At 34.3% G+C, this 13,090-nt stretch overlaps 1 protein-coding gene and 1 long non-coding RNA gene across 5 annotated transcripts; one reads left to right on the forward strand and one right to left on the reverse strand.

The window, feature by feature from the left end:
• The first annotated feature begins 32 nt into the window (after window positions 1-32).
• Window positions 33-13,090, forward strand: LOC126372056 (vitamin K epoxide reductase complex subunit 1). 4 transcript variants are annotated; one of them, XM_050017578.1, is made up of 4 exons: window positions 33-171; window positions 8,247-8,463; window positions 8,701-8,786; window positions 12,707-13,090. In XM_050017578.1, the coding sequence occupies exons 2-4, from the start codon at window positions 8,261-8,263 to the stop codon at window positions 12,907-12,909; spliced, it is 492 nt and encodes a 163-aa protein (XP_049873535.1). In that variant the 5' UTR covers window positions 33-171; window positions 8,247-8,260; the 3' UTR covers window positions 12,910-13,090. The 4 variants fall into 4 exon arrangements, with proteins under 4 accessions (XP_049873535.1, XP_049873534.1, XP_049873536.1 ...); XM_050017577.1 differs by lacking the exon at window positions 33-171 and adding an exon at window positions 5,502-5,704; XM_050017579.1 differs by lacking the exon at window positions 33-171 and adding an exon at window positions 7,874-7,892.
• LOC126372057 (uncharacterized) lies at window positions 1,406-2,616 on the reverse strand. Its single transcript, XR_007567107.1, has 3 exons — window positions 2,585-2,616; window positions 1,911-1,950; window positions 1,406-1,742 (listed from the first exon to the last, which is right to left on the reverse strand). It is a non-coding gene; the product is annotated as an uncharacterized LOC126372057 (long non-coding RNA).

The raw sequence follows: 13,090 nt of genomic DNA on the forward strand, positions 1-13,090 counted from the left end.
ACGCAAGGCTACCAACATAACCGCGCATACATTCCGCGATATTGGGGCGTCAAGCAATGTGGCGCTCGGATTTACTTCTCTTGCATATGTGTTTGTCTCTTTCTATGTCATAAAAGTGAAACATCGCCATATATTTATTGGATTAGCGCTTTTCTTCAAAATTTCTATTAAGTAAGTACACAACTAATACAATTTCAATAATTTTGCTAAATATGACTACGGCAACGTGTAATCTTTGGAAAAACCTAAAATAACTAAACAATATTCAAGATTGCAAAACATATTATGACAATTGTATTTAATTTGTAAAGTTGGCACCTTAGAGAGCCAACGTTGTTCCTATTGGTTGTTTTCCAAATACTTTAGAGTGTTTCCTATTGCCATTCATTTTTGTGACACAGTGTTGCACTGTGTCGGTGAGTGGCACCTTTTTGGGGCAACTTTTATGGAATGAAGTTAGCGCTTGTGATGTTTGTGATGATTGGTTAGGTACTTTACGATGCGTTCGGAAATTGTGAATTACGAGTAAGAACCTCAGAACAATAACTAAAGCATAGAAGGAAGGCTAAAATAGCAACAGAACTCTATAATTCTGCTCTACTTTATCTTACGGAACCGGCGTAATGTTAGACAAAGACGCATATACAAAAATTGTTTCGTAATTTCGTAGGTTGTCACAAGTTTTTCATTGCCTAGTGTTGGGTTTCACTTTAGTAATATGTCGATAAAATTAAATTTACTTACAATTAATGTCGATAAATTTTTTTTACAAGATTTCTTTTTGTAGGATGCAATTATCTTCTTCTTGATGAAAGGAGACTCTGTCTCTGATAGGTAAGTATCTAACCATTTTTGGATTATATTGTCTGGTTTATATTAGTTTGGAGCTGCAGCTCACATTCAGGAAGGAAAGAAAATAGCCAACTGTTATCGTTTCATCGGTAAGTATTTTGTAATATTCGAATTTATTTATGATGTCATCCGCCGTGCACTGGTGTCGATCGACGTGCCGTGCAAATTGGAACCGCCGCCGCCGGGTCTAAGCCGCACAGACGGTAAGAGGCCCGATGGGGTCACGCCATAGACATAGAAAAGAGTATGGACTGGAAATACCTACAGAAAAAACGTGCCACTCTGTAAACATAAAATGGCGGTCTTTACTAGGGCTACAAGCTGTTTCAATACTAGGATTACCATACTCGTACCTACTAGATATAGCATTATACTTAAAAAAATACGGCATACAAGTATTCATAAGAGAACAGAAAGGGAAAGTAAAAGGTAGGTAGGTGGTGTACTGTATCTTTCGTGTAAAACTTGTAAGTATTGTATGTTATGTGCAATAAAGTATATTTGTATTTGTAAAGGAAGGTTTAGTCAAGATTTATCTAAGTCGCTTACACAAATCTATAACATTCATTACATTCTTTATTGGGCGCAGTTCGTATCAACCTGGAGTGTTGGAGTAGGAGTAAATAAGAACAGGAGGTAAAATGAAATATAAATTAGATCGTAAATCTGTTCATTTTCATTAGCAAGTATTTATTTCACACGTTATTAATTATGTACATTATATTTACAATAAATACAAATTTATTAATTTCTAAACAGTGTCAATTTGCTTAGAAACTGTCTTTGTGACACCCTGTCACATTGTTTTTTTTTTCATTAAGTCGTTTGATCTTGAGGCGGGACTTGTTCAGCTTTTCTTTTAAATTTTTCATCTCGTCTTCTTGAACTGACTGAAATAAAGTTTAATAATAATGTTAAAATAGTATATGTACAAAATAATCTATAAAAATAAAAGTAAAATATATCTGATTTAAGTGCATTGTGCAGCTGGTTGAATTATACACTCTATATATGTATATCATGTTAAAAATATAAAAAAAGAAAATTATTTGATATACCTTTTCATGTAAATCCAGTCGACACTTTTGGATTTAATATCTGAAATCAAAGATAATAATAATTTACTTATGTAAAACGTGTACAACTCATAATTGTTTAGACATAAAACAACTACAGACTTAGTATATATACTAAGTTTATTAAGTACATAATAATATGTAGTTGAATGATAGATAGTATAAACGTGTTGTGATAACATGATACAAATATCTTATCTATCTATCCAGCAGTGAGATGATGCAGGCTAGGCTGAAATTTAAATTTAAACACCATTTCATCTGTCTGATCTATAATGTTCAATGTAGGAATAGCATCGTCTCGAAGACGCCTCCACTTTGAATTAGGAACACACATAAATGAATCCGCAGTAAAATGTTTCGAGCAAATACGGCTGTACTTATTTGGAATCCAATTTCGTCTATTAATGCGAATTATCCATTCTTTCTCTTTGTTATCGTCTACAGGAAATCTAAAAATTAAAAGTATCGATAATTTTAGTACATCACTATGGACAATCAACATAACCTCAAATCAATTCCGTATTCATCGATGAAACGTATAATATAATGGATATCTCAAATATTTTATGCTACAAATCTATTCAGCAAAACATATTACTTTCCTAAAATTGTTCAGCAGTTCACATTTCACTAGAAAATTACAAAAAACTTACCGATGAAACGACAGAAGTTGTTGGCTATTTTCTTTTCTTCCTGAATGTGAGCTGCAGCCCCATACCACACAAGACATAATGTCACACAGTCGAGACACTCAATTATTTGATATAAATAAAAGTTTCTTTCCATTTATTTGGAAAAATATTGTTAAATTATCACTTAAAACAATCTGAACACAAGACACTCGTAAACACAGTTGACGCGACCGTGTCAAATAGTTCGGTAAATATAAGTAAAATCTTCTTATGTATGTTACTATGTATTTGGCCGAGTTAAAATGAGTCCAATAGGTCCAAATGACATTTCATGTTGTGACAACCTCGGAAAAAATGAAGCAAAGAGCGAATCATTTGTCCTTTTCTCACTCATAGTTTGTGTCGTAAGCTAGAAGAGAGCCGGTTTATAGTTTCTGAATTCTTATTTTAGCCTTCCTTCTATGCTTTAGTTATTGTTCTGAGGTAAGAACATACATTTGTTTGATTTTATTTAACAAGAAAAACTTTAAATTCAAAAATATCTTAATGGCTTCTTAAGAAATTGGAAATTTTAAGTAGCTATTACCTTATCAGATGGAAAAATACACGTACACGCAGCTTTTGCGAGAGGTGCACAAAAGAGGCTTTTTTACCCAGCAGTGGAATACATTTTTAAATGTTTATTCTTTCTTTCTATTTAAATTATGTTACAGGAATAGTAGATATTTAAGTAGAAAATAGAACATATTTGCATTGCATTTCCATTGCAGCTTAAGAAAATGATCACTATCTACGTACACTACCGGTTTCTGTGTTTGTTTACGGAAAATGTTACTTATTAAGTGAACATTACATCACAGGATATTCTTATCATGCCGGATGAAATAAATATAAAATTCAAATTAGGTAGAGTTCGAAGCTTAAGAAGGGCGCTTGCAAGTCGAATGGTCTTCAAACTAAGCTATCACAGTTTAATAATATACGAAATAGAGTACAATACATCTACCTTCTCGTAATCATCTCATAAGTTGGTATATTGAAACGGAGGTGAGCAAAGCGGAGAAGAAATGTGTGAAAGTCGATTACTAGGGTAATAAATAAATAAATGGTGATGGGCGTCATAAAGCGACTTAGGACCTATGTACAGATAAGTACGATATCGGCAGCTCTATAATTATAGTTAGGGTTAAAAATATTTCTGACTGCGTGGACTTAGTGAAATATAATTTTTTGCCACAGATTTCCACCCTTGCCACAAATTGTGGGTTTTGATTTCTCTACATAAAATATATTTAGTTAAGTACCTATGTATACTTACTTCCTATGTTGTTTGTACGTACTATGTATTATTTTTACGCTTATAAAATTATTCACCTTGACAAACAAGTTTTGAATAGGTACCTACTTTCTCTCAGTTTTTTTAATTTTATTTTTAACTTTGCGACAATAAAAAGTTTATGAATAAAGTAAACTTATAATGTACTTGCGTGCTCACGGGCATCTTAATCAGTCGGTCCTGACAACTATTTACTTAGTTAGTTAGTTAGTAAGCATGTAGTCGCTACATGAGCCCTGACACCAGGGTTGATAAGGTCGCTCAATTATTTCACAACCCACACGAGAGAAGAGTAGCGGTTGAGCTTCACATTTTGGCGATGGCAAGCTTTGTCTCTGGTTGGTTACCCTACAGCTCTTTATCCTAGAAATACCAGAAGAATATTCCTGGCAGTGTTGCTGTTCAGTCAATTCAATATGCCCTACCTTACTTTTTCCCTAACTGTTGCATGTTACGAAAAAGTTCGATGTTTGTTGAATATCCACGCTTTTTTTCGTATCCAAAGCAACTCCAAAATTCCACATATCGACAATCTATTCAATATCGCTAGATAAACATGTTTCACCTTAGACGTATCATTGACCATCAGATAAGGCTGGTAAAAAGTGAATCAATTTCGAATTAAAAAAAGAAGAGCGGATTCAACTTCTCATATATTTTTAATCATCATCAATTTAAGAGCCGCTCTCGCTCTTGTCGGTGTAGCATTCTCCATTATTGTCTATCAAGGGACAATTCTTTGATTTCCTTACGTCGTGTCTTACGTTCGCCTTCTCTTTAATTTGTTCCATGTATGCTCTTCTTGGTCTTCCCCTTCCTCAGTTTCCTTCTATCTTCCCGTCTACGATGTTTTGAATAAATCGTCGTCTCTTATTAAATGTTCAACCCTCTTGCCTCTTCTGTCCTCAATAACTGTCAATACTTGTCTTCCTTCCATTGCTTTTACTAGCACTTCTTCATCAATAACCCTTTCCGTTCAACTTATTCTTTCCATCCTCTTCCAACACCACATTTCAAAGGCTTCGAGTTTCTCTCTGTCTTTCTGTGTCAGTGTCCAAGTTGTTAGTTATTTTCGATGCGATTAAAATATTTTAAGTAATTGGATAAGAGCTAGTGTACACATTATGTACGTACTGATCGACATATAGGTATTTTGATTATATTCAAATCAAACTGCCTGTAAAGGAAGTGAAAAATTTTCAATTTTTTTTGGATGTCCGACGAGCTTACAGTAATTTGTATGGAGTATGAAATTGAGAATACTGGCGAGTTAACACTTGAAGATCTCTTTTTAACGTGACTTATTGTAGATTTGCCGTAAATGGCATTTCAGTACTTGGCCGGTAACTGGAGTTGAGTAGCGTTGATGATCCAGCGTAAGGTAGTACTTTAAAACTAGACTTTTATAGTAACCCCAAGAAAATACATTCAAGTAGAACCACGGTGTTCAGACCCATCAAAATCATGTGCTTATTATAATTATATTACAAATTATAATTAAACGCCCTACCATATTATCTACCTCAACGCATCCGAATAATAATTTTGACATTTCATTCTACATAATATGAATAATTAATGATTAAATATTCTATTCTTGTCAGTATCTCGCGTATAGTGAACAAGGTAACTTGTGTCCAAGATTAAATAATAATATTGTTATTCATTGTACAAATAAAATTACAGCTGTAATCTAGTTGATGGATTACAGATAAACCACCCCGTAATTACGGACTGTGAGATTACTCGTTATCGGTAAATATCTCCTACCGAGATTACGACTGGTTTTTATCAAATGCTTAAAGGTTGGTATTTATTTACTAAGAGTAAACGTTTATTATGGTTTATAGTCTTGCGCAAACTGTTTATTATTAACGATTATGTGTAAATAAATATTGAGTTTATCTCTATTTTCAATTTCATTTGAACTCTACTTACCTACTTATCTAATATGATTTATAACTATGAGATATGTATTTACTGAACATGAACTTTAAGTAGTTACCATAATAATTATAAAGTGTATTAAAAAGTTTCAATGTTTGGCTAAATGGGGTACGGATCATATAATATATGATATAATATAGGAGTATATTATACTCCTCTGATGTTCTACTTACAACGAGCTGGTAGAGCAACACCCAGACCAATTTAGAACAGATAGGATCAAACCTAGCAACTCCAGGTTCATGGTCAAGGTTTGATTTAATAGTAGGTAAGCTGGTGTAGGTAGAGCTGGTACAAACTGCAGAACTGTTTCAGTCTTGGTTTTATATTTTATGAAGATAAATATGATGGAGCATGTGGTGACTGGGTTACCTAAAATTAAACGTCTCATAAAAACGACGTACACGTCGTACAACGCAACGTGATGACGTGACGTCGATTACATTTACGAAATAAATATGTGTGTTGTTAAATATTAACCTAAGGAGTCGATTACGCCGTACTTACATACGTTTCAAACAAATTCTCGAAAAGCTAATACAGCAAAAATTTGTTAATTATCAAATATAAGTAGACGCAATTATTAATCCGTTAAACCGACATCGAACGTCGAGTGCTAATACGATTACGTTTAAGGGTGCCTGTGCTAATAAAACGTTAGGACCACCGGCGGACTTGCTTGTTTGTTTTCTTTTAATTTTTTACCGTCGGCAAAGGCACCACAGACATTATGCCCTGTACACGAAGGGGTGGCGACCGAACCACGGTAAACCGCCTTTTATATTTCGTTTTATAATCTTTCCTACCAGTCTACCAGCTCGCTCCCCCTCTATAAAATTGATTTATAAGTTAACGTGTGAATTTTCGTTTCAAACTTAAATCATTTTTGTACGTACAAATTGTTTAACTACCACGTTGTTTGATATAGATCTCTAAATTAATAAATTAACACCTGCCCGTTTGTGTGTTTAATGGAGTCGATATAGTTATAATAAAATTACTGATTGTACTCATTGTTTGTTTTGATAGAATAAACATTTAATATGGAATGGAGGGATTTCTCTGAAAACAACATTATAATAAACGTGTTTTGGAATACCTGTAGTCGAATTATCAGAAATCGTATTGTTGGTATTTCATAGCTGAGTCGGTTTCATGAATTTGATTTGTAACTAATTTGATACTTACCGATGTTGGTTATATTTTTTTCCGTGTTTATTGGGTCCATGTGCTAGATAGTTTACCTCTGCTTTTCCATCCCTTTCTATCCTAAATGATTTCTCTCCATTCTTTGTCAAAATAAGTTTCCAGGTCATCTATCTAACGCTTCCTACATTTGCCCCTACATCTGCCCCCCGGAGGTGTCCACTTCGTGACTACTTATCTAGATGGATTCTGCAAATAAGTATGAGCCCAATCAGTCATGTAGCCTTTTTGCTCCCGTCTGTTATTCCTACACGGTTTTTAATTTATTAGCGCAAATATAAACTGTTTTTTTATAAAACTTCCGATTTATTTGTTATCAAAGTGTTTGTAAAACACGATATGAGGAGTTATTGTGCTTTTATATAGTTCCTAGTGCTATTGTATGTGATGAAAGGTAACTTGCATCGGGGCGGTCCATTGTACAGCTGAATTCACCCCTATTGTCCATTGGAAGGAATGATTTCAGGATTACGTCTTTGCAAACTTAGGCTAGATATTTTGTTAAGCTTTACCATTTATCATAGTGTTCACACGGCGTGTTAGCAAAGTGTCGATGTTAACTTTAAAGGAATCATATGATCATAAGGCCCAGAGGCCTTATAAACTCGTTATTTGCCTAACTATCGGGTCAGGAAATCCGGGCCTAACGAGGTTTCTTACTTTGGAGGATACGTATCTTCCTATCTTAATGTTGTAGGTAATACCTACTCTTGAACTGCGCCAGTAGTTTTTAAGTTAGTCCGAAGCTTACAGTTGGCGTTTAAACATTGTTGGAACAGTTTGCAGCAGTGAAGAGAAGAAAGAACACACTACATGAACAAACTAAACAGTTTTAAGACGGTAATTAAACATAAGTTTGTAAAAAAGGTTATTATAAGATTAGTGATTATCTAGAAGATATGAATGCATGGGATTAACCTGTCTGAGACAGTTCTCAATATCAGTATATTAGGCAGGCAAATTACTAAATTGTATAGCAATATTTTATGTTTATTTTTAAAAAAGAACGTCTAGGGCTTGTGCCGAGGTTTTCCTTGCAGCTTCTTTTCCCCGGCTATACAGGTTGTGAGAAGCTGCAGTAGTTTTAGGCGGATGATACGTTCGTTATGTAAAAAATGACGATTCAAAGTGTAACTATTTTACCTATTGAATAAAGATATTTTTGAGTTTGAATTTGAATTGCATGGTCCGCAGAAGCAGTCAACAAAATGGAGCGGCGCTGCCCTGAGCGCTGCATGTGCCGGGTGATGTGCCGATGTGAGGACCGGGCCATCATCGCCGCGAGTATCCTCGGAGTGCTAGCCTCGACATACGCCCTCTATATAGAACTGTCCGCTGCTGGCAACCCCAACTTCAAAGCTATGTGCGACATCTCAGATAAAGCCAGCTGCACGAGGGTCTTGACTTCAGAGTGAGTGGAGCTACTGTATTTACCATACGAATAATATATTTATTGAAGATTAAATTGATCTATCTTTCCTGATGGCAGATACCTATCGTCGTCGGATAGGTTACAGTAAAACGCCTTGAAACAGGCGTAGATTAATGATCATAAATATATACAAATTGACCTATAATTTAGTCTCCTACGTAGAGTTTCTATGAAATGTGTGTTAGATTAGTTAATCCAATTAATACCCTGTTACAGATATGCTAATATGTTCGGATTTACTTCGATTCCACTTCCTAACTGTGCCATCGGTATAGCGTTCTATTGCATCACCATCTTCCTTAGTAAGTATCAGTTCGATATAACAAAATATATCACGTTTAATTTACACACGTGTGCATATAAATCGTTACCATCATGAATGTTATCTACTTTAAATTGTTATTCATTGTAAGGTTTACAAAAACTAAAAAGAGACATTATTCCAGAAACAATTGCGTTGAACTCATTAACACTTCTGTAAAAAGTATGATAAAAAGTAAAATATACAAAAGCACTAACCGTAGATATGTACACTACTTAAATGTAATTCGAAGAACGTGACAATTACTTACAAAGTAACATTAACCGACTGTAGAATTGAACCGTTCGCTAATGTGTATAAATAAGACATCGAATTATCGCAAATGATATAAAAACGTCGTGTAAGTGGCGGGCGTAGCAATTTGCGCAGTAATTCATGCATAGTTGCAATTACAGTTGCGTTGCAAGCCCTGCGATTCAACGATGCCGCCTCCGTAGTTCGCACATCAACACGACCTCAGGTTACTGCTGTGCTAGCCCTAGGAATACCATCATATAATGAAACAAAGAGAATTTTAATCAATTTATTGTTTCATCAATTCATTGCTTAGAACATTTGAATTGAATATTCTACAGAACATCAAACAATCAAATCAAACCTAACAAAATAAAAGCTTTGTCGAAACACTCAGACCTTTAATATTAGATTTATTGAATCTATGTAATACGAATAAAAAGACAAACTAAAATAAGCAATTTACACTTTTACGATAGACGTTTAGTAGGTAACAGCTTAAAATAAATTATTTATTAGTTACGCACGCTTTCTGAAGGAAGTAAAACGTTAAACTACCTACTCTCAGACGACTCTAACAAAAGTTATACTTAGTATTTTTTCCAGACTGAATTTGTAAGCTGTTTACAAAGTAGATACCTGCGAAAAAATATTGGAATACGTGATCAGCAACAAAATAGGCATTAACTTTAACTAGATTACTATAAAGTTATTCGATAGAGCCTGTCCCAACAAAAATCGAACGTTTGGCATTCCTAAGTTACCGTCCTCGTGACTTCGCCTCGAGAAAAATTATTGCGAAACCCGAAGCTCCACGCTTATTTGGTAGCTCACGAGTTGAGAATAACTGTTATCGTAATAGGCTTACATTTTGTAGGCACTAGACCAAGGATGGCGAACATATTCCACTTGCAATTTAAGTTTGTAAGCTTTCGCAGAACTAAATTTTATTACGTCGATGAGAAAGTACATAACCAGAAATGTTCGATATGTAGTGGAACATTATTATTTGTTATTATAGTTCGATTTAGGTTTAAATAAATCATTCATATTAAACATAAGGATTGAGACGTCTTGTCTTTTAAGCAATTGCATACAATAGTTTGTGAGGTTAATAAAGTTAAGTACTTATATTAAGTATTAAATCAACTTCTGTTTTACAACAAAATAGATGTAAGAAATGTAAAGTTAGTCGTGCTTAGAAAACTTGTATGAGCTATATCGTGTGTCTACTTTGACGCTTTATAAAAGACATGGGTTAGTAATTGGTAATTAATTTATTTGATTATTAATTTCTTTTCTTATTATTATTGTTTTCTTTTCTTTGTTCACTCCTTTTTTGCTGCGGTTGGAACCGAAAATACCAGTTAAAATGTAATACATATATGTAAGAGGTGGATACTCCTGACACAGGTAAATTAATTTGCCTACTAGGAGATCCCAATTTATTGTAATTATGTTTATTTGGTTTAAGCAATGAATATTTTCATTTTCAATTCTAAAGCTTGCCATCCCTGCAAGCAATAGACTAACAGAGTAGGTAGCAGTCGCTGGTGAGAATTTTATGTTTCGCTCAACATTCACACGATATTATTTTGTTTCTTTCAAATAACATTTACGTCTAATAAATAATGTTTATGCGCTTCCCCATTTAAATTTCAACATACATCGGAACGTTTTCAATTCCAACATTTTGTTTTCATTTGATTACATTTTGATGTAAGTACCTACGTACGCCTACTTTGTGAATGTGGAGCAGCTTTACAATAACATTGGCCTCTGTTTGTAAATTTTGTAGGTACAACAGATTAATATAAATGTATTCGATATTGTTTCTAAATATGGGACGTTTTTGTCGTCATTGTTGACGTAATAATTAATTTTATCTAGTTAGATAGGATCTTTATCCTGCCCGAACGTTACGTCCTCTTTTTTTGAATGCCATTACCATCCCCATCTTCTCTTAAGTATCTCTTATCAATCTTCTCTTCTTCTATTAAGTTCGGTTCAACCTCTGTGTCTGTTAGAATGAAAGATTTTTGAGATATTTCACTTGCTTATTTAGATTGTCTACTTGTTATTAAAATGATTTTTTTTATTATAATTTATATGCACTTATATTTTTATTATTAGGTACATAAGTCAATTGATTTACATTTACGATACCTGTAGGTATTAATCAATCCGTAGTAAATATTATTTATCGCTTATTAATTTCCATGGAATGTTCTGTATTTTGAATTTGATTTCACCAGTCCGGCACAGGTTTATGTTTATTTCCGGGCTAAAATGTTAATTCTATGAAATGCGCTCGGAAAACAGTAGAATTTGTACTAAATTCTCATTGTTATTTTAGTACAAAAGCTGTGAACGTTTGATTCCTGTGGTCGGGACAATTGAATAGTTTCATCATTAAATGAATTTAATAACCAAATTGTTCAGGTAATTATTACGTTTATTGAACTGTGTACCAATCACACAGTTGTTTGAGATTTGATTTAGAGCAAATTATATCGTCAAAGGGAAGGTATATTAAGGCAATTCGAACCGTACCAAAACTTAATTTGATATTGGTATAGATATATCATGTGATTTTCTGATATAAGTAGGTACTTCTACAATATTACTATTTGAGTGTGTATAGGCTTTATCGCTAATGATAAAGTACCAAAGGCATTTTATTATCTTGAACTAAAAAAATGTTCAAACGTCCCGACTCCTAAGGCATGAAGATTGCTGCTATTTTAGTAACTACCCGCAGAGGATACATTTATAATATCAAAGGAACAATGAGCAACAAGTTCTTGACACTCACTTTGCTTCGTTTACTCCGCCGAGAACGCCTGGAGATTTAAACTTAGGAATGGTCAAACAAATACTTATTTGTTAGCAGGCGGGCGATTTTATTTGGATAAAGTTAAACAGCTCTTGAAAATATTCTTAAGTACACACATTGCAAATTAAGTGTTGTAAAACACTTAAAAATTTCTCTAAAATTTAACATATTAAAAAAAACAGCATCTCGTCTGTATCCGAGAGAGCCGTGGTACCCAGTTGGTAGAACGCTTGCCTCTCACTTTGAGGTCGCAGGTTCGAATCCAGCACAGGCCTAAACCAATGAATGTCGAATTTGTTTTCGAATTCATGTTTGGATCATAAATGATTATCACGTGCCCAGCGGTGGCGGAAAACATCGTGAGGAAACCCACATTCCCGAGAAATCCATTTTCGGAGATATGTGACCTAACCTGTATTGAGCTGGTTTTCCCTTCGCGGGTTGGAAGGTCAAGCAGTTAGTCGCTTCTGTTAAAATCTGATATGTCAAACCTTTAGGTTAACGGGACAATCCTAGGGAGATGATGATGATCTCGTCTGTATCCCCGAAGGGATAGGCTGGGATATTTAATTACAATACACTCACTCCTTGCCAGCTTACAAATTGCTCAAATGAAATTGTTTTCCTTAAACATTGGGTGAATTTTTAAATGTAAACGTAATCTTTGCTGGCTACAAATAAAGGCCTCACATAGATTACTTATTCCATTCGAGCGACTACAATGTATCCGTAATTGCGCCACTGAAAACACATGGGTAAATTATCCACCACACCAGGATTAACGATTTTATAAAACAGGAAGAAATAACTTTATTAAATACTTGTTCCAGCTACATTCGACGACATTCGCTTCGTGGCCGCGCAACTCATCTTCACCTTGCTCGGGGTCACCTCAAGTATCTACCTGGCAATTCTCCTAGTTTTCGTCTTGCGTGATTTCTGCATTGTCTGCGTTACCACCTACATAGTTAACGTTTACCTAGCTATGTTGGTTTACAGGAAATTTAACACCATGAAGGACAAGATGCACTGAAGCCGCCATAGTTGGCATTGTACCCACTATCTATTTAGCATCCCCATATTGTGTAATTATTTTAAAATGTATGTGTAATGTTTTTGGTGGTAACAGACCTGTGCATTTAAATTATTAAGAGATGTTTTATATTTTTCAAACATAAAATTGCATATGCTCGGAAAATAAAGCTTTACGTGTA

Source organism: Pectinophora gossypiella, chromosome 13, assembly GCF_024362695.1.
Source record: "Pectinophora gossypiella chromosome 13, ilPecGoss1.1, whole genome shotgun sequence".
NCBI classification, from domain to species: domain Eukaryota; kingdom Metazoa; phylum Arthropoda; class Insecta; order Lepidoptera; family Gelechiidae; genus Pectinophora; species Pectinophora gossypiella.

Excerpts from the sequence above, each read along its gene's own strand:
- LOC126372056 (XM_050017577.1), top strand. Across the intron at positions 8,464-8,700 it reads ACGAGGGTCTTGACTTCAGA|ATATGCTAATATGTTCGGAT; the intron begins GTGAGTGGAGCT and ends ACCCTGTTACAG. Across the intron at positions 8,787-12,706 it reads TTGCATCACCATCTTCCTTA|CTACATTCGACGACATTCGC; the intron begins GTAAGTATCAGT and ends TACTTGTTCCAG.